Raw genomic sequence first — 22484 nt, forward strand, 5'->3', positions numbered from 1 at the left:
GTCCTAGGTTCAAACCCGGCCTCAGCCACTTCCCAGCTGTGTGACCCTGGGCAAGTCACTTGACCCCCATTGCCCACCATTACCAATCTTCCACCTATGAGACAATACACCAAAGTAGAAGGGTTTAAAAAAAAAAGGAAAGCAGAAAGCTGGAAATTTTTTGTAGCAAGTATCTCTGATAAATAATTAATTTTTCAAATATATAGAGTACTGTCAAATTTATAAAAATAAGTCATTCTCCAGCTCATAAATGGTCAAAGGTTATGAACAAACAATTTTCAGATGAAAAAATTAAAATCATCTATAATCATGTGAAAAAATGCTCTAGAGAATTGCAAATTAAAATAGCTCTGAGGCACCACCTCACAACTAACAGATGAGCTAATATGACAGAAAAAGAAAATGATAAATGTAAGAGAGGATTCAGGAAAATTAGGATGCTAATACACAATTGGTGGAGTTTCAATCTGATGTGGAGAAGAAATTAGAACTACATTCAAAGGATTCTAAAACTATGCATAGCCTTTGACACATCAACACTATTACTTTGTCTATATTCCAAAGGGATTGAGAAAAAAAGGGAAAAATTCCTATTTGTACAAAAATATTTATTGCTCTTTTTGTGGTAGCAAAGAATTGGAAATGATGGGATTGTCCATCAACTGGGGAATAAATGGCTGAATAAGATGTGATATATGATAGTTATGAAATACTATCATGCCGTAAGAAATGAAAAACAGGATTATTTCATAAAAATCTGGAAAAACGTACATGAACTAATGCAAAGTGAAATGAGTAGAACCAGAAGGACATCTGATCTAGTGACAATATTTATTGACGAACAACAAAAACTATTCAGTTATTCTCAGCAATGTAGTGAAATAAGATAACCAATGCCATTTGTCTTTCAGGAAAAAAAAAACCTGATAGTTTGAATGAAGGTAGAATCATACTATATTTCATTTTTATTTCCTCTTTTTAAAATTTGAAATTGTTGCAAAAAATGACTAATATAGGACAATGTTTTAAAGGATTACACATGTAAAATCTGTATCAGTTTGCTTATTCTATCAAGGAGGAGGGAGGGCAGGAAGGGAGTGAGGAAGAAAGGACTAGAAAAAGGAAGAGAATTTAGAACTGAAAACTTTAAGGAATGATTGTAAAAAATTATGTATATATGTAGTAGGGGAAAAATAAAATATTTTTAAAAAAGATCCAAAGGTTAAGAATACCAAGGGATTTCATTTTAAAAAGATGAAGGAAGGAGTCCTAGCCACACTCACTTTCAAACTGTACCATAAAACCTTAATCATCAAAACAATCTACTACTGGCTAAGTAGTAAATTACCATAATAACTTTATATTCAATAAATTTAAAGATCTAAGCTTTGGGGAGAATTCATTATTTAACCAAAAATTACTGGGAAAACTGGAAAACAGTATGTCAGAAACTAGACTTAGATCAACATCACACACCATATACTAAAATAAAATCAAAATACCTTAAAGAAATTAGGACAACACAGAATATTTTACATGCAAGATCTATGGGTAAGGGAAGAATTTATGACAAAACAAGCCATAGACAATATTATGACAAGTGAAATGGGTAATTTTGAAACAAAACCAGTGCAACCAAGATTAGAAGGAAAACAAATAATTGGGGGAAATATTTTATGATGATCAACTGCAAAGAACTAAATTATTAGTGGCAATGTGAAGATCCAAGACAACTCCAAGGTATTCATGATGGAAAATGCTATCCACAGCCATAAAAGGAAACATTAGAGTATAAATACAGATGGCACCATACCATTTCTTGCCTTATCGCCTTCATGAATTTTTTCTTACATATGCTATAAATATATCTTCTTTCATGACTTGAAGAATATGGAAATTTGTATTGCATTACAATGCTGGAATAACCTACATCAGATTGTTTATAGTCTGGAAGGGGGGATGGAAGGGAGGAAGGGAGAGAATGATTTCAAAAAGGTCAAAAAGTGTGTTAAAATGTTTCTCCATGGAATTGAAAAAAAAAAAAGAAAAAGAAAAAGTAGAAAAAGAAAACTATTAATATATTTTTAAAAGAATCAATTATATCATTATGACTGATTTTGTATGAATAGCAATTAATTAATGGGGTCTCAGGAGCTATAATAGTGAGTAGTAGGAGTATATCTCCCTTACTCATATGCCTACATGAGGGTCAACCCTAAGATGCTAAGAGCTTGAGATTTAGCAGTGTGACCATGCTAATGATAAGTCCTTCCTCTGGGAATACTCTTGCCCAGTCCCCATATGCAAGTTGTGAGGGGGCTGGTGGGGAGGAACCTGTTTCCATACCTAAACAACAGTAGTATATTATAGGAGTATAGATTTAGAGCTGGCATGAAGCTGAAAAGTACCTTAGCAGTCATCTAATCCTTATTTTAAGATTAGGAAATTGAGATACATCAGGTTAAATAAAATTTTCAAGGCCACAAAGTTAGAAGTCTCTGAAGGAGAATTTGAATCCAGAACTTCCTGACTCCAAGTCTAATGCCTTATGCATGACACCAATACATTCATGATGTCAATTCAAATGATCTATATCCTCTTTCTCAAATATCACCTCTGGATGTTGGTACTCAGAAGGAATTCCAGAGGTAGCTCTTAGACATAGCTAAATGACTAGTTTCTATTAGGAAATATATGCTGACCCAAATTCTCCTTAATTATTTTGGTTTTGATAATGTAACCAGGATAGTCTAAGCACCCCCCAGCTTCTACTGCACTGTAGCCATGTCAACCAATTCTTATGTAAAATGAATGGGTTGGACTAGGTGATCTCTAAAATCTCTTTATGAAGAGTAAATTTTTATTCAGTATTTGCTTGCTTGCTTTATTCCAGCTCTAAATCTATTAACCTAGTAAAATTATCTCATGGAAAATTAATTGCCATCCTGGAACTAGGCTTTCCACTATAACTACTTGCTTTTCTGCAGGTAAGGGTGGACCCTCCATTTCCTAAACAATCTGTAGTCAACAGAATTTCCCAGAACCACTAAATCTATTAATTCCAGGGCAGTTTCACTTCATATGTTCCTGGACTCCATACTATCTTTAGTAGGAGGGTGATGATCTAAAAGACTTCTTCCATGACCCCTGTTCCAAATGACTTTCAGTGAGCCTTTCTCTCAATATCTAGAAATACATAATTTCTACCTGGCCATATCTCTTTGGATTCTCAGGGAATGATCATTGATAGCTTTTGCATTGCTTGAATAGCTTAGTCAACTGATTGATGATGCACACAGACTCACACACTCAATCACTAAAGTCTACACCCTATTGCCATAGTATAGGATAGTGATGACACAGGTGCCAAAGATGGCACACAGAGTACTCTCTGTGGGCATGTGAATGCCCTTCCCACCTGGAGTTCTTTAATAGAAAAGCAGAGGGACTCAGGTGGGGCTGCTCCCCTTCCCCTCTCCACCACACCTGATACCATTTTTTTTCACGTCCCCTGCCCCTCTGCCCAGTAACCCCATGGGAACTCAGAGGGTAAGGTGGATGGCTCTCAGGTGGCAGAGCTGGAGGGGAGCAGAGCGTTCAGACCACTCTCTTCCCCCTCTCTACACTCACTGAGGACATTCCTCACTTCAACTGCCCCTCAATCTAGCAGCCCAATGGGAATGCTTCCTCCCTCCCTTGTGTGGGGTAAGGGTAGGGTGGGACAAAGGGGCATGGCACTTGGTCTGGGGGATGGGAGTAGGGCTTGGCACTCTGTCTCCAAAAGGTTCACCATCACTGGTATAGGAACCTGAAATCTATTAATTACACAACCTCTTGACTTCCAGGCAATGTTAATGACTCTATCTCTATTTTTCTATTTTTATTCCTCTTTCTTTATTTTTTAAAACAATATCTTTGGTTTGGCAGAAAAAATACTCAAACTTTCCTACAAAGTATATTTCCTGAAAACAGTTAAGCAAAAACATCTGATATCATGGTTGCAACCAATATTAACTATAACATTCCATTTTTGTAGTTTATGGTTAACAGATAGTTTGTTTTAACTTTGATAGAATAGTATCAACATTGCTCAGTTATTTCAACCACTTTTTATTGCTTTGTAGAATTCTCTTTATTTACATAGTTGTGATTACTAATTACAGACACACACATGTTTATCTCTGACTTCTTCCTTCAGAATCATTTTGGACACTTCTCATTTTTTCTTAGAATGTGGTCATATTCTTCCTCCTTTATCATGTGGAGAAAATCCATTATAGTCTCATCCCATAGTTTGTTCTGTCATTTCCCCAATCATTAGGCACATATTATGTTTTAGCTTTTTGTCATCATAAATAATACTGCTATGAATATTTTTCCAATATGAGTTTACTACAATGACAAGATCCAGCCAAAAATATTGGCTATTTATAGATGCTTTTATTCCAGTAAATATTGTTTTATAATTTATTAGTAGAAGTCCTATGTATTTCTTGATAGTTCAAATCCCAAATAGTTAATATATTTTTAGTTATTTTAAATAGAATTTCTTTCTTTATATTTTCCTCAACAACTTTTCGCTCATATATGGAAATGTTGAAATGTTTTCTGGACTTATTTCACATTTTTCTAAATTGCTGAGTTATAGATATTAATTTTGTTGTTGATTCTCTGGCTTTAACTTAAGAAAATCATCATTCAACACCTTTAGATTTCCTTATGTTTTTTGTCTTATCTTAATCTTAAAGTAAGCATTTATAGCATTGTGGAAAATAATAGTGGAGATGGTGATCTAATTTTATTGAGAAAGCTTCCAATGTTTTTCCATTACACATACTGCTAGCACTTGATTTTAATTGGCTAATACTGATCACATTAAAGAAATATATTTTTATTCCTCTGCTTTTTAGCATTAACATGAATAATTTTGGGTTTTGTTGAATACTTTTCTGAGTCTATTAATATAGTTATGTAATTTTTATTGTTTTTGTTATTAATATGATTAATTATATTATTAGTTTTCCTCATGTTCAGCCATCCTTGTGTTCCTAATATAAATCCAACTTAGTCATATAAATAGTTTTTGGGTATATTTCTGTAGCTTCTATTCTAATATTATATTCAAGATTTTTGCATTAATATACATTAGTATGAGAGAACATGGCGTAGCAAATAGAGTCAGCCTTATAGGCACAAGTTCTGGATTCAAGTCCTGCTTTTGAAACAAGTCACTTAACATCTTCATTTCTCCAAATGACTTTCTAAGTCCATAAAATATAGAACAAATGCAGGTGTGTTAAGTAGAGGTAGTTTTCCTCAGTGATAATTCCCTATCCAAAGGAAATTACAGGTTCAGACTAAAAGAAAGGCAATAATTAGTGAAATTACATTTTAATGAGCTCCTTAACTTCCTTTCTTTGCTTATTTCTTCCAGATCTGTGCATTAGGACAATATTTATTTTCAGAGAAAGAGTCTGGTAAATTGCCTTCTCTATGTTTACAAATAGCTTAAGTTTGTTGGATGATTTATTCTTTAAATACTTGATAAAATTCACTTGCAATTATATTCTGTCTCCGCCTTTGGGAGTTCTTTTATAGCTTTTGCACCACCTTCCATCTTCAGCCTCCCTGAAATCAAATTGTTTAGATTTTGTGTTTCCTGTTTCATTGATTTGCATACTTTATGTTTTCGTGAATACTTATTCAGTCCTTCAAAAAGCATTTTTGAGGGGGCAGCTAAGTGGCTCAGTGGATTGAAAGCCAGGCCCAGAGATGGAAGTTCCTGAGTTCAAATCTGACCACAGATACTTCCTAGCTGTGTGATCCTGGGCAAATCATTTAACCCCCATTGCCTAGCCTTTACCACTCTTCTGCTTTGGAACCAATATTTAGTATTGATTCTAAGACAGTAAATAAGGGTTTTAAAAAAAAGCATTTTTGAAGACTCTACTATGTCCCCAGGCTATGTAGTACAGTGAATAAAACACTAATCCTGGGGTAAGGAAGATCAAATCAAGCCTCAGATATTTATGAGCTGTGTGACTCCCGGCAAATATATATAATCTCTTTTTGCTTCAGTTCCTCATCTATATAACGGGGACACAATGGAGAAGGAAATTGTAAACAAATCCAGAATCTTTCCCAAGAAAAACCTGTGCCCAAGCCAATGAAGTCATGAAGCGTGGAACACTACTGAACGCCTGAACAACATGTGCCAGGCACCATACTCAACGCTAAGGATCCTCTAGGAAGGCAAAAGTCTCTGCCCTCCAAAAGAACATAATCTAATGGGATTTATTTAAAGTTTTCAGTTTTGTTATTAAATAGTCGGACATAGTAGATTCTAATAATTGTCTTTGTTCTGACTTCTCATTTTTCATAACAAAAATTTTTACCTTCTATCTTAGAATTGATATAGATTTCAAAGCAGAAGAGTGCAAAGGGCTAGACAATTGGAGTTGTCACTTGCTAAAGTCACATCACTAGGAAATGTCTGAGGTTAGATTTGAAGCCAGAACATCCAGGCCTGGCTTTCTATCCTCTGAGCCTCTTAGCTGTCTACTCCACAGTCTCCTCTTCTTCCCCTGCTTCAATTTCTCACTTTTGATCTTGGTAATTTGGAATTCTTTACTTTTTTATTTCAAACTGTACCCGACCCTCCACCATCATTCTTCATTTCAGTCCCTTTTCTCCAGCAAGGACCTTTGCTTCCTTCTTAGAGCTTACCCTTCCTACTTCCAGCCTTCTCCTCAACTCTCCAGTTTTAGAACCATGATCAAATTAATTATGCTATTATTTCTGGAAGGCTTGGACATATTAGTTTATTTCCCCATGACCCCACTCTCCAAACTACAAAATAGTCTCAGGCTGTTGTCCCTACTATTAGAACGTATATATATCTTGAAGACAGAGACTTTGTTTTTGTATTCGTGTCCCTAGAATTGTTTCTGGCACTTATTAAGTGCTTAATAAATGCTTTTGCATTCATTTATTTATTCCTTTTTTTAAAAATCCAGTTAGCTAAAAAAAGTAGTGGATAAAGCCTTGTTCATGGATTCAGGAGGACCAGGTTTCATTGTATCCCTGACATTTACTATGTGACAATAGGTAACTCACTTAATCTCTCTGAGCCACAATTCCCTAGTGAGCAAAATAGAATCATGATAACTGTAGCATCTATATCCTAGGGTTGTTATGAAACCCATAGGAGATACTGTAAAGTGTATAAAAGAGTTTTGAAATACTTAAAAGTACTAGAGAAATGTGAGCTATGATTATTACTGGTTTATTACTGTTATTGTCTAGTTATTTCAATCATGTCTGACTCTTCTTGATCCCATTTGGGATTTTCTTGGCAAAGAAACTGAAGTGGTTTGTCATTTCCTTCTCCAACTCACTTATCAAATGAAAAACTGAGGCAAACAGGGTTAAGTGACTTGCCCAGGGTCACACAGCTAGTAAGGCTCTGAGGCCAGATCTGAACTGAGAAAGATGGGTGTTCCTGATTCCAAGATCAGTGACTTAGCTATAGCAGCACCTAACTGCCCATTATTACTAGTTTACCGATTTTAATTTTTTAACCTCAGGTTTCTGTTTTATCCCCTTGATAATTTTCTCTCTCCTCTGATTTTCTTTTTTAAATTTCTTTTGCATATTTTGGGACTTCTAATTAGTGGATTTTTTCCAATAAAAATTATAAGCTCAGTTTTCATTGAGTAGGAATCATGATGCATTCCCCTGTGATGTCTCATCAAAGCCCTCAGGCAGAGCTGTCCTAACTGGTTAGTTCTGAAATGTTCTAGGTATAGCAGGAAATCCTTGCCCAAACAAAAGCTCCCTTGGAGCACTACTTATAGCCACACAAGGCCTCTCTTAAATTTTTTCTTCCTTTCTGACATTATATGGGCACTGGGTTTCTCAATATTAAATCTTGTCTGTTCTACTGTTATAACTTGAAATGACCTGATTGCTGCTGTGACAATAGTTGTCTGAATGAATTGCAATAGAATCTAGTCCTGCTCCAATAGTGCAACCAACTTATGCTTGAAAGGTAGTATATATAGGATGGTGGTAAAAGTGTGGGATTTAAATGTAGGAGATCATGGCTCTGCTACTCACTAACTTGGAGATTATTACAAAATTACTTCATCTTTCTCCTCATTAAAACCCTAATCACTAAAATGAAAATAGTAATACTTCAACTAAAATGGAACTATGCTGTAATAAATGAAGAATGTGATGAATCCAGAAATGCATGGAAATATCCAAATGAAATGATGGAGAGTAAATAAGCAGAGTCAAAAAAATCAAAACACACACACATATGCATATGATGAATGTAGACATATATATATATATATATATATATATATGTATATACTACATACACACAATGACTGCAACAAGGTAAATTAAAAGAACAACCAGAAAAGACAACCACACATATACAAGTAAATGTTGTAGACATGGTCCCAAAGGATGACCCATATGAGAAGACACTCCCACTTGATCCTTTGTAAAGGTGAGAGGTTACAAGTGTGATACGCTGCACATATTTTCAGATTTTTTTTTATGAACTGATTGGTTATGCTGACTTTTCCTCTTCTTTTTTCTTTTTCTTTTATAAAATATAATTTTATATGAAATGTCCCTCTTCTTTTCTTTTACAAATTACTATTTTTAAAAGAAATGTCTCTCTAGGAAAGGAACAGAAAGTTATTAGAGGAAACTATAGTCATAAAATTCCAAAAGATATCAATAAAAATATATTTTTAAAATAATGATACTTCAACTCCCTATTCCATAGCATTGTTGTTTGGGATGTACTCTGTAAACTTGACAGAAATTATTTAAATAAGACTTTGTCATTATGACATCTATTTATTTTTACATTTGTGCAATAGTCTGCCCTTTACCCCTTGCTGCAGCTAATCACTAATGCCGGGGGGGGGGGGGAATGGTAGTCGTGGAACTGGAAAAATGAGAGAAATTTTCAAAGAAGAATTGATGGGACTTGATGACTAAATAGATATGGGAATTGTGACAAAATCACTTTAAATCTGCTTTAAATCTTGTTAAAAATCTGGTTAAATGTTGTCTTGTGATGTTTTGATAAAATTTTGGATTTGTTATTGAAATTTTTTTACTAAAATAGTCTGTATCAGAAAACTGTAAAAATTTAAGCAGCTGCTGAGGAAAATTTAATGTGAATTTCATTTTAAATAAGGTCCATAAAAATTTTTGAGAGGAGAAAGCTCTCTTTCTTTTCTTAGGTAAGGATAATAAAAATGCTTCCCTTCTGCCTGAAAAAAAAAGATTTCAGAAAGAGTAGGAGTAGTAAGCATAAAGTCAACCATCTTTTGGCAGGAACTCAGAATAGAGGAAATGATTTTTTAAAAGATGAAATAATACTTGCCTTTTGGTTAGCTTATAAACAGATGAAGAAAAGAAAAAATACTGTGAGAAATTAAAAAGTGAAGCCAGTGAATAGGTCCCTGAAGTCAATGGATTTAAAGGAAGGTTGTGACCCTGTACTAAGAATTCAAAATGAATGATAACAGAAACCTTCCTATCCACTTAACTTAAAGACTAAGGTAAGATTAATTGTGATTAATTGCACTCATTCAGCAAATACTTACTGAACACCAAGTTAAATAAAAATGATTGAAACATCATCTTTGTCCACAAGGAGCTTTCATTCAAAGTTGCCAAGGATCTCTTAAATGGCCAAACCCGATAGTATTTCCTCAGTCCTCAATCTTCTTGTTTCTATATGCTGTATTTGACACTTTTGATTATCATCAGATTTTCTTTAAGTTTCTGTGCTAATACTCTCTCATGTTTCTTTTCTTCTCTTTCCTTCTCCATCTACCTGTCTGATTGCTCTACCTCAGTTTCCTTTGATGATTCAACCACCATTTCAGGATCTTCAACAGGGGTTGTTCCCCAAGATTCTGTATTGAACCCTCTTTGTCTACATGTATAACCTTGGTTTCAAGTCAGTAATGTTTGCATAATGCTGTTCTTATTGGTTGAGAGAATGATGGCTCCACACTGCCTGTCTATATGAAGAGCAGAGATTCCGTCTTCAAGAGAGGACAGGTGTAGTACCAAACTTTTCAGGACTAACTTTGGGAAAAGAGAGAAAGACTTTGAAAAACAGTCCTAAAAATATCCCTGATTTCTAGCTCACCTCTCTACAGCCTCCTGGGGAATTTCCCCTTAGGTGAAATCAGGACCACTTCTATTTGAACTATCTTACTTTCAGTGTGAGAACTCAATCACGTTGTGTATTTTCTGGTTATATTCTAATCTGCAAAATCTAATTAGATTTGAAACTAACATGGAAACTCAAACTATCTCAGCACCCCCTGTGCCTGTGGGACTTTCCTTTCTCTGGTTGGAGAGGGTAGAGGGATGGATATTGGAGAGCTCTTCCCAGATCTACTACTTAAGGATTATCATTATCAGGGAATTATCATTTCCCACCTGGCTACTTTTCTGGACTTCATAATCTCCAGAAACTCATCATTCTGCAAGATGAAATCAACTTGGAAACTATCACCTTCTCTAGTAATTTCCCATCCCTGCTGCTTGACTTTATCATGCCTCCATACCTGGTAAGGCACATTCCTTTTTTAGCTTTCTTTTTGAATTATTTCCTTCTTTTCCTCATTTCCTTCCTTCCTAATGGATTATGAGTTCTTTGCAATCAGTGAACATACTTTGTCTTTCTTTGTATCCCCAGCCCAGTGTTGGCACTTAATAAACCTTTACTGATTCTGACTTTCTGTCTCTGAATTCTGTTCACTAATTGTTTACAAAAATTGGTTTACTCACTATATGTCATAATCTTTTTATTTAAATAGAATTTAGTGGGAAGTAGTCAAGCTTATGCTTGTAAACTTTGTTCCCCTTTAAGGGATAGAGGCCAAGGTCTAAGTGCTGGAGGTAAGACAGGACTCAATGTCTTTTTAATTTGTAGTAAATCATTCTCTTTTCTTAGTCCCCACACCATTAGTATTTAGGGAGACAGGTGGACATAATTCTAATCTAGTATTCTCTCTTTTAGAGGTGAACAGAATGGCCCCATCTATTCCCTTTTGGATAAGAACAAAGTCTTCCTTAGAGAGGGATGACCAGAGATATCTATCTATATCTTCCCCCAGACATAATTAGATAAATAATTTCTCTCTCTCTCACTCTCTCTCTGTTTCTCTCCCCTTCCCTCTTTCTTTTCTCTTTCTCTCTCTTCTGTCTATTTCTTCTGTCCCTCCCTCTCCAACCCAGACATTCTCTCTCATGCTACCTATATCCAGGAATAGTTTTCACCTGGGCTTCACATCATCAGTTGCCTATTGGATATTTGATATTTCACATTGGATGTCCTCGAGAAAGCTCAAAGTCAACATAAAATTAAATAACATCAATATGTAGTATGGCTTTAAATTCCACAAGACCAATGATCATGTCTTATTCAAACTCTGAAAGCTTGCTGAATTGTAGTAGATCAAATAAGGAAAGTTTCATGATTTTCTTCAGCAATATTTAATAGCCCTAAGGGAATAAGTAAGTAGAAGAATTAACAATAAAGGTTCCAAGTTAAACCTTTATGTCTGTTCATTTTTACTGATGAATTTTGTTGTAAGAGTTATTTATTAAAATATTTTTATTATAAAGAAAAAAGATTCCCTACCAGTGACCCTTGTCTGATATCTAGTCTTGATTCACCCCCAGACATCCAGATGTTACCAACAGTCATCTTCACCATGCCCCAAGGTCAGGCTTACTAAGAATGGGTTCTCAACAGAATAATTGTTATGATTCATCCTTCATTTTCAAAAATGACCAGTGACATCATGAGGTGATGTCTTGACTTGTCCATGAATTGGATATAAGTGAGGCAGAATTGCACAAAGTCATCAATTTCACTCTCTCTTTCAGAGTCATCCAATTCCAATGGCAAGACAAAAGTTAGGATTATTAGAAAAGGCCTGGGATGCAGTAGCCAATCTTGATGTCTTCAATGCCTGACCAAGGTCTAAGCACTCCACAGTACTTGCTTCAACTGTTTTTATTGACTTTTGGAACAAATTGTTCTCATCCACCCATTCCATCAGGGAAAATCAGGAGCTTTTTTTTTATAAAAGTAGCTGAGCCCAAGATAGCAAGATGCTTCAGTATCAAAATCCTGCCTTTGTTTCTGGTGCCCCAAGCTGCCTTCCTGTTCTGTACTAGTTCCTTCAGTTCTCATGTATTTCCCACTCTCTCCCCCCTTAGTCTCTGTAGATCTCCTGGCTGATTACTATGTGCATGGACATTAGAGATCCCCTGACATTTTGCTCTCTACTGTTTATGTATTCTTGAATTATGCCTCATACTCAAACTCTGACTCATTGTTGTAGAGATCCTTGAATTTATCATGGGTCCTGCTTTTCATTTTGATGACCTTTTGCTATGGTCCAAAGCTGTCTACAACCTAGCTTCTTTCCTAGTTAATATGAAATGCTCAAATGTCTTTATAAGATTTTTTTTACTTTTAAATTACAAGTGGAAAACCATACCAATTTTAAATTAGCCACACATAGTCTAAAAGCTGGTGGCTCTTATTATACAACTAATACAAAAATATTATCACTTGGTCAGCTACCAGGGAGTCCCAATTTTATTTCAACTGTACTGCCTAAAAGGAAATAAACACTTTAGTGATAGCTCAGTCTCACTTAAAAAGCTTTTTATAGTTTGTACAACACTTTGCAGACATTTATCTCATTTGATCCTGATAATCTCCTGCAATAAATGATATTAGTATTCCATTTAACAAATAAGGAAACTGAGTCTGAGAGTGGTCCTGTGGCTAGTATCTGAGGTACAATCCCATATCCTCTTATTTCATGTACTTATTATTACTCTTTTCTCTTAGTCAAACTTTTTTGAATGCTCAACACCCAATGAAAAATATAAAATGTTGATAATAAACCTCAAGAGGAAAGACAGAAATGAGTCAAAGAAAATCTCCAACTAGGAACTTTGCTGACTATGAGAATAATAATGTAGTAGCATGTAGTGAAATTTGGAGGGGGAAAGTTTTTGTTTCTTGTTTTTTTAAGGGGAAATCAATGTGTTTGACTTTAGGTATGTTAAATTTGAGATGATGGTAGAATATGGAATGCAGATCAATGATAGAGGGTATAGTTGACTGGAATATGAAGTTAACAGGACCTGAGTTTGAATCCCTTCTCTCTCAGTCACTAGCTGTGAGACCCTTGAGAATTCACTTACCTTCTCAGTTTCCTCATCTCTAAAATGGAAATAATAGAACTACTTTTCTTACAAGATTGTTGTAAGGATCAAATGAAATTATTTGTGTAAAGTATGTTGCAAATCTCAATCAAAGTGCTATAGGATTAGAAGCAGTAACTTAGTCAAACTTTCCCAATATTCCCCCTCTAAAAAACTTTAAAATAATACCTAAAATTGAATTCTGGAGAAGCAGAGTCAACAAAAGATTGGGGTAAGATATTTTTCCAATCAAAGACAACTTAGGAGGTCAACAGGAGAGGTATTTGACATTGGGATGAGAGAAAGATGATATCCCATGTGGAGGCAGAACTAGCTTTGGGCGCTTTCAGCCCAGGGAAGATAAGGGAATTGGACAACTGGTCAGAAAAAGATTACAGGGGTACTTGAGAAGACACCAGATACAGGATCAGTAGCTGTTCAGCAGCCCTATTGCCAATATGCAGTTCTGTGTTGTTTTACCAGAGTGGAAAGAGTACTAGTGGTCAGTAACAAGGGAACATGGGCCCTGGCTTCCAAAGTTAAGAAGAACATTATTACTTACAGCTGCAGGGGATCAGAGGCTCTTTCTGGGTAAAGACCAGAGCACAAACCAAGAAAATAGTGATCACACCCTTCCCAGCATCATACCACAAGCAATGAACATTTTCAGACTCCCCAAAATAATTCTGAAAATGGCAGCACAAAAAAAGCCTCAAGCTTGGGCAAATTCTTCCCTGTGCCTCAGTGAGCAAAGCCTAACTTTAGCATTGATTTCAGTCTCAAGGAATAGGCTAGAAAAATGAGCAAAAAAACAAAAAAGACATTGATCATATAAAAAGTCTCCATGGTGAGAAGAAAGATGAGGAAATATACTCAGAAGAAGACAACAGTGTGAAAATTGCTACCAGCAAAGCCTCCAAAAAATTCTAATAGGACAAAAGCCCAATATTAATTCCTAGAAGAGGCAAAGAAAATAATAGGATTGGTAGGGGGAAAATTGGGAAAAGAAATGAAAGTGACAAATAACAGCTTGCTAAAAAAGACCCAAAAATCCACTGAAGAGATCACTTAACAAAATAGAATTGGCCAAATGGAAAAAAAAGTACATAAAGAATAGAGAACTTGACATTCAAATGAAGGACTCAAGATAAATATAAAAATGTAGACATAAAGAGAAACCATAAGAGACTCAAAAAGGTTAACTTCTTGCATTCCTATACAAGAAAACTATACCTGTAATTACTAAAAACTCTATCAGTATTAGGCAGTTAGAAGACGTCTACATGGATTTAGGATACAGGTGTGAATCAATTATGTTGGGATGATCTAAAAAAATGAAGGGCTGATAAAGACGAATACATTGGGAGTAGGGAGAAGGAAGAAGATTAGGGGAAATTATTCTATTTAAAAGAGGCATGTAAGAAAGAGTATTTACAATAAAGGGAAATATGAGGGAGGTAGTAGACAATGCTCAAACCTTCTAATTGGTTAAAAGAAGAAAAAATACACACACCTAAATTTATATGTCTACTTTTGCTTTGTCTGGGATCGTGATTGCTATCCTGTTTTGTTTTTTTTGTTTTATGTCAGCGTAAGAGATCTTCTCCACTTGTTTATTTTAATGATGTTTGTCTGTTTCAAGTGTTTCTCTTGGAAACAACATATTGTTGAATTTTGGTCTCTTGTCTATTCTACAGTCTGCTACCATTTTATGTATAACATTCATAGTTGTGAATACAGTGTGTATATATTTAATACATATATATATATATGCATATACATATGCTTAGTTGGGTATAGAAAGTTTCTTAACTAACATAGAAGTTGGAGAAGGGCATAAGAGAAATGTGGGAGAGGGTAGCAAAAGAGAGGATAGATTAAGGGAAGCAGTGGTCAGAAGAAAAGCAGACTTTTCAGGATGCTAGGATAAAAAGAAAGAGATAAGGAAATACACAGTTAATAATCATAATCATGAATGTGAATGGAATGAACTCACCCACAAAATGGTATTATATAGCAGAATGGGTTAGAAAGAAGGCAAGCAATATGTTGTTAACAAGAAAGACAGCTTTAAAAAAACACACACAAAGAGTTTAAATAAGGATTTAGAACAAATCTATTATGCTTCAATTGACATAAGAAAGGCAGGAGTAGCAATAATGATCTCAGGGGGAAAATAGGCCTGATTAAAAGAGATAGAAAAACTATATTTTTGCTTAAAGGTATCATAGACAATGGAGAAATATCAAAAATATTTATAGAAAGTTTATCTGATAAAAGATTATTTTTCTCATACATGGGGAATTAAGTAAAATTTATAAAACTAAGAGTCATTCCTCAATTGATAAAAGGTCAAAGGATATGAATAGTCCATTTTCAGAAGAAAAAAACAATAGTCATATAAAAACACTCCAAGTCACTACTGTTTAGAGAAATTCAAATTAAAACAATTCTGAGATATTATCTCACACCTATCAGATTGCCAAAAATCCAAAACAAAATTAAATAAAACAAAACAAAAACCCCAATGACAATTGCTACAGGAGATATGGAAAAATTGGTACACTAATGCACTGTTGATGGAATTGTGAGCTGGTCCAGCCATTCTGGAAAACAATTTGGAACTATGCTCAAAGGGCTATAAAACTGTGCATACCTTTTGAACTACCAATACCGCTTTTGGTCTATATCCCAAAGAGATCAAAGAAAAAGGAAAAGGACTTACATGTAATAAAGTATTTATAGCAGCTTCATGTGTATGTGTCTGAGCAAAGAATTGGAAATTGAGGGGATGTCGATCAATTAGGGGATATATAAACAATTTGTAGAATATGATTTTAATGGAATACTATTGTGCTATAAAAAATGACATGCTGATTGGTTTCAGAAAAACCTAGGAAGACCTATGTGAACTGATTCAGAGTGAAGTGAGCAGAACCAGGAGATCATTATGTATAGTTGTAGCAATATAGTGATGATGATTAACTTTTGTGAAAGATTTAGCTAGTTTGATAAATAAAACAATTCAAGATAACTTTGAAGAACCATGTCCATCTCCAGAGAGAAATTGATGAACTCTGAAATACAATGCATATAATTTTTTTCATTTTATTTTTCTTGATTTTGGGGGAGAGGAGTGAAATGGCTTATATGACAATGTGTTTTGTATGATTTCATATGTATAATTGATATCCTATTGCTTGCTTTCTCAATGGAAGGGTAGGGACTGGGGGGAGGAATGGAATTTGGAACTCAAAATTTTAAGTAAATCTTAAAATAAATAAGTTAAAAGTTTGAAAAAGTTCTTAACAAGCTGGCTTCTACTTAAAAAATTGTACAAATTTTAGCTATTATTACTAATGGAAGGAATATATATCCAAGTGGATAGCTTGGATTTAGAATCAGGAAGACTTGAGTTAAAATTTCCCCCTTGACATTGACTATCTGCATGACCTTGCATAAGTCACTTAACCTTTTTCACCCTCAGTTTCCTCATCAACATGAGAAAAATAATAGCTCCTACATCATAGGATTGTTGTGAATATGAGATAACGTGAGTGAGATGCTTTTGCAAATCTGACAGTGTATATGAATTCTGCTACTATTGTTAGCATACAAATCTAAACCTTATCGAGAAATGTAGAAATAACATGATCCTGGTTTGGGAGAAGAGAATTGGAATAATAGGTTTGGGAGTTATCTACAAAGAGATGATACTGGCCTTCAATGAATGAATTACATCTCTGAAGGAATGAGAGTAGTCAGTAAAGAAAATGCAGTGATAAGATCCAAACTCCTCATATATGTACACAGTTAAGGTGCGGGAGTTGGAAGATGAGGAGAGAACAAAAATAGTAAAATATAGATTCTAGAATAGTAAAGAATAGTAAAAGATAGATTCTAGCTAATTCCAGAAATCTCATGATGATCTTCATGACCCCTTTCTCCTTTTGTAAATTATAAAATTTTCTCAGTGTTATAAATGTGAATTTTATGAACTCTGATGTTCCAAGTCTTATGAACGCTCTGTTTACACATTTTCCCCCTTACTATATAATTCTTTTTCTCATGGGAATATTAAGGAAGTGGGGGGGATGGGTGAAGCTAGGATAGGAATTTAGGTTATAAACTCTGGGACTCTAAAGAATATTTTTCACTCTCATAACCTCTAGCCCAAAGACTGGAAAGCTCTTTCTTCTTCCTTCTTCTCTGTAATCTAAAGAAATCTTCAATACAATCCTGGATAATCATCTGGCATCCTTAGAGTAATGAATACCTAGTTATAATACGAGCACTGAATTTCTCTGTGTTATGAAGCTATTGTATCCACTGGTATGAATATACTCAATGCTTGGAGCTCTTGGTCCTGAAGGACACACAAAAATTAGGGCTACACGTAGACCTAAGATTCCGGTCAACTAGATAAGGTTGGCAATGAGGATTGCCCCCATACTACATGCTGTTACTCAGAAAACATAGTTAATGTGAGCCTGAGATAGTGAATTAAACAAAATGGAGATAAAGCCATGGTGTGGGTTTCTCTCACAGCTTTATTTTACCTGAGAATGACTGGTGTCTGTTGCTGCTGCTCAGATTTCACAATGCTATGTACAACAGGTACCATGTTGCTATATTTTGCACAAAGATAAAATATGTTGTGATTCACACCCATTTCTCTGATAGCTTTCAATACAATGGCCTTCAAGTCTTGGCAAGAGTTTTTAAAGGAGTCTTCAATGGGATGAGGGACAGCAAAGAGCACGTCCCTCTCTTTACCCTTGGTCATAGTCTCTGCCAATTGAGAACTGTTCTTTCCTATGACTACTATTCTTTTTCTATTTCATTCTTATCCATTTTGAATGATGTTATTCTTCTATTCCTGTTGTCCTCTGAAGAAAGCAAATGAGAGGAAGCAACCCAGTTTTCTCCTTGAAACAATCTGTCTGCTGCAAAGAAACTTGACAATCTTCCATTGAGCCCAGTATGGGGACACCAGGGTTAAGAATGCAGCATGATCTATTTAGTGACAAATTAAAATTCATTCCTGTGGAAAATTGAGAGTAGATTAGCAGCATTGCCTGGGCTTGTCAGACACTTCATGGATTGAGGTCTTTGGGGCAATTAGTAAATTGTGCATGGAATTGTCAAGCAATTAATAAGGAAAAGTTTGCTTATCTGCTTATTTCCTGGACTGGGGGCCTCTAGACATAGGTTTTGAATCTGATGGGAAGTATTGTATCCACATTCTTTCCTTCCTTCCTTCATTCATTCATTCATTCAGTCAGTCAGTCACTCCACTAAGATTGTGTGAAAGGCAAGTACTTTAAGGAGAGAAATGCAAATAATGAAACAGTGAATAAGAGAGTAAGTCTCTGTTTTATGTGCATATTTTGATGAATCTTTTGATCTTTAAGGACTAGGAATTTCCCTCAATAATGAGGGTTTCTGGCACTATAGATAATACTGTTCTAGCCATAATTGTTTATTACACAAGAAATGTGGCAATCCCATAATTCCTTTTAATTATACACCAACACATGCATGTGAGCACCATCATGATATCCACAACTATAAAATGTTCTCTAGAGGTATGTTAAATGATTTGGAGTTTTACAAAGGTACCCAAATTTTTTCTTTTGAAAATGGAATGTGTCACTGAAGATAACAATGAAATATCAAAGCTGGGCTAGGATTTTGGTTTAGTTCATCTATTGGCCCATGTCGTGAAATCACGGTAATGTAGCTTCTCAATTTCTTTTCTTGGCCATGTTAGTTGGAATGTTTTACACAATATATTCCAACTTGAAAGTGACAGGTCAAGGTAAACATTCTCTCTATCTCAGATAGAGAGCAGTTGAATGGGGAAGGTGTTTTTATAGGTTTTCATGGTTACTCTGGTGAAACCCATTGGCACATGGACATACACTCTGACACCATTCTATGTAAACCCAGACATGCTTCTGCTCATTTTAATTAGACAGATAAAATTAGCAAGGAGATTAAGGTAAAAGGCAAAATTAAAAATATTTAAATGTTAAGTGGAATTTACAAAAGTGAATTGAGCAATGAGGTACAATAGAGAATAGTGTAAAGAGAAACACAGAAACATATGAACATACCTCTGAAGCCATACAACCTAAGCCAGTATTTAAGACCAAAACCCTTAGGTCCACATGTTAGAAAAGAAGACTCCTTCTTTGCCACCTACCTATATGTTACTGGAATGTTGGAGAACATTCTCAACATACTCTTTTTTTTTTTCTCGTCCTTTCCAGTTGCCAGTAATCCAACAGTCAATACTATTCTAGCATGGCCCAAATAAGATCCATTTCAAAGCTCTCCTCTGCTTCCTGTCTCTGAGCTTGCAAGCTACTGTGAGTTTGGTTTCCTTTCTTTTTTTCTCCCCATCCCCAATCCCAATGAAACCAGTGGTCCAGTTGGGCCAAACTTAGAAAGCCAAGTCAACCACCTATGATCCTTTCCGACTTCCTGGGGAGTGACAATGCCGATGCTGTCACAGTTCTTGTCCCTTGTTTGTGTCTGTTACGAACAAGCAATGAATCCACAGTCATTTTACAATGCAGACACACACACACACTCGTGCTCACACGCACGGAAACAGATTTTCTTTTTTTTTTTTTTCCAATTTGTGGTTTCTTTTTCCTTTTTGCAAAAAATGCAAACAAAAGAAAAACAAGGTTTTCAATTGAAGGTACATCTCTTCTTCAATATGAAGACATTAATTGACTTGGTTTGGATCCCCCATGCAGTGGTCAGCAAAGTCCTTTGGTAACTGACAGAAAGACATCTTGAGATTCAGGCGCTGGACAATTTGTTTGAAGAACCTTCCCCACACAGGTCATGAGCAAAGGGAAATGGATGTGGGAGAAGGGACAGGGGTCTAGGGGAGGAGTACAAAAGGAGAAAAGAAAAGAAATGTCATTGGTGAAGAAGAATTGAAAATTGCCTTTGTTTCTTCCCTCCACCTCCTTCCCTTTCTTCCTATTTGTTTATGACTCTTGCTCACTGATGGTGGGATTTGAGTCTATTTTTCATTTCCCCAATACACATTAATTTGTCTTCATTTCCTTTTACATATATGCTTTTTACATATTTATATTTATATTTGGTTTCCCCTGGCATCATAAAGGAGCTTCTGTCAATGAGAAACAGAAGTTGCCTATTAAAAATCAAGTCCAGTTTACTCTTCGTTGGTGGCATTATGATTCTCAGTTGGTGAAGCCACCCTCTCCAAAACTTTTCACGCTTTATTAACCTCTCCTTCCCCCTTTAACCCTTGACCATTTCCCTCCCACTCCTACCCCTCAGAAAACGAGAATTCTCATGCCATTGAGGTTGGAGATTGACTCATCTGTACCCTCATGGAATGAACACTGTTCAAGATCTTCTTCTGATGTCCCGCCAAAGTCACTCCTATTCTCAGAAGGTCTCTGGGAGAGGAAATAGAAACAACAAGAAAAAACAATTCACTGTCATTTCATTCCTTCATTCAAGAAACATTTGTTATATGCCCCCTCTTTACAGAACACCAACATAAGTATTATTTTATTTTTTAATTTAAAATTTAAAATTACATAATTGTAATGAAAAATAGAACATATGCATTTAAAATAAACTCGAATAATGTACAATGAAAGCTCATAGGAGGGAGAAATCACTTCTGCCTAGGGGGACATGAGAAGACTTTCTAGAGCTGATGGGTTTTGAGCTTAGTCTTAAAGAAATAAGTATGAAGAGAACTTTTCAAAAAAGCATCCCAGGCATAGGGAATGCTGTGAATAAAGGCTGAGATGTCTATAGGAAGCCTAGGAATAAAGGAAAATATTCTTTAAATGTTAAAACTTCAGAGTAAAGTTGGGCAAAATGATTTGATTCAAATAAAGAGGGATGGGCGATGTTTCCCTTTTGTCTTTTTTTTCTCCACCAAAACACTCCTTTTCCTTCAAAGTTATACTTGAAACAACTTACATAAGACTTTTCCTGATTTACCAAATTCTTTTTCAGTCACCTTAATTATCCCTAAGATATCAGAAACATGGCCAAGTTTCTATGACCAATGGAAACGACATTCTTGCTCAACAACATTGCAGTTCCTTAGATTTTTTTGGTTTTGTCTTCTTGTCTAAAGCCTGCATCTGAGATTAATTGAATATATTATCACCTATTCTAGATGGATTAGAGTGATTTAATGGATTTATTCATTCACTTCATCTTTATAGATAACAACCCCACTTTAAGGGCAAAATTGAAGTGGTTTTTTTTGTTTGTTTTGTTTTGTTTTGTTTTTGTCTAAACATTCTGTCCACACACTGCCACCAGGATCCCATTGATCTTTCCTTTAAACTCAATACTCATTTATTGGCATCGTGAGAAATTTGTAAATGTCAGATATACCTGCTTTTCTAATGGTATTTCTGACTACTAATTTTCTATCCCTATTTTGGAAAGGAAGGTCCTGAAATTCCATGAAAGATATTCCCCCCAAATGAATATTGTCTGAATCAAGAAGAAATTCTGTGAAAGTTTCTGACTTGGCTCCCTGTCTATATTTCATGTGGAGACCTAGACAGTTTTCTGAATGAAACTGTTGTAGTTGCTGGGAAAAGGGATAGGCAAAAGACTAGATTATAGTCATGCTTCTTTCATTAGCTAAGTAAAAAAGATTCTTGAAATTGTGCAAGCCACCTAAATGAAAAACTAGAGTTTATCACCTACTTCCCAAGTTAAGGACAACCTACCCTTCAAATCCCCAAATCATAACTCATTAGGCCACTCTCTGCAGTCCTTTCCATACCAAAGAGGGGAGAAGAAGTATTGAATATAGTTCTTTCCTACACCATTTTCTCCTGATTTTACTTCGGCAAGGCTACCAATTTCCCTTGAATTGCACCTTATTTGGGTCATTATGTATTATGGATATTAGGATTATTATTATCACTAATTATCATATGTTCCCTATTTTTTCTGGATTTGCATTTATGCAATCTTTCTTAGCTGCTTGTTTTCTATTCCACTTTTTCTCCTCTCAAAACATACCAAATTGTACCCAGAGTTTCTCTTTCTTAACTGGAAATAAACCCCCTATATATCAACTTCACTTTCCATTAAAGTTTTTCTTTTTCTTTTTTCCCCTCCTTCAGTTCTCTTGTATGTGGATGTTGTCAAGCAGGAGAGAATTCTTC

At 35.2% G+C, this 22484-nt stretch overlaps 1 protein-coding gene across 1 annotated transcript in view; it reads right to left on the reverse strand.

The window, feature by feature from the left end:
* Positions 1-19217: 19217 nt before the first annotated feature.
* EPHB1 (EPH receptor B1) overlaps positions 19218-22484 on the reverse strand; it is a 494682-nt gene continuing 491415 nt past the window's right edge. Inside the window, exons 16-17 of the mRNA XM_044669152.1 lie at positions 20630-20732; positions 19218-20182 (exon numbers count right to left, since the gene is read on the reverse strand). Coding sequence (XP_044525087.1) covers positions 20141-20182; positions 20630-20732 — 145 coding nt within the window. The 3' untranslated portion in view covers positions 19218-20140. The remainder of the gene's footprint in view (positions 20183-20629; positions 20733-22484) is intronic.

Source organism: Gracilinanus agilis, chromosome 3 (genome assembly GCF_016433145.1).
Source record: "Gracilinanus agilis isolate LMUSP501 chromosome 3, AgileGrace, whole genome shotgun sequence".
NCBI classification, from domain to species: domain Eukaryota; kingdom Metazoa; phylum Chordata; class Mammalia; order Didelphimorphia; family Didelphidae; genus Gracilinanus; species Gracilinanus agilis.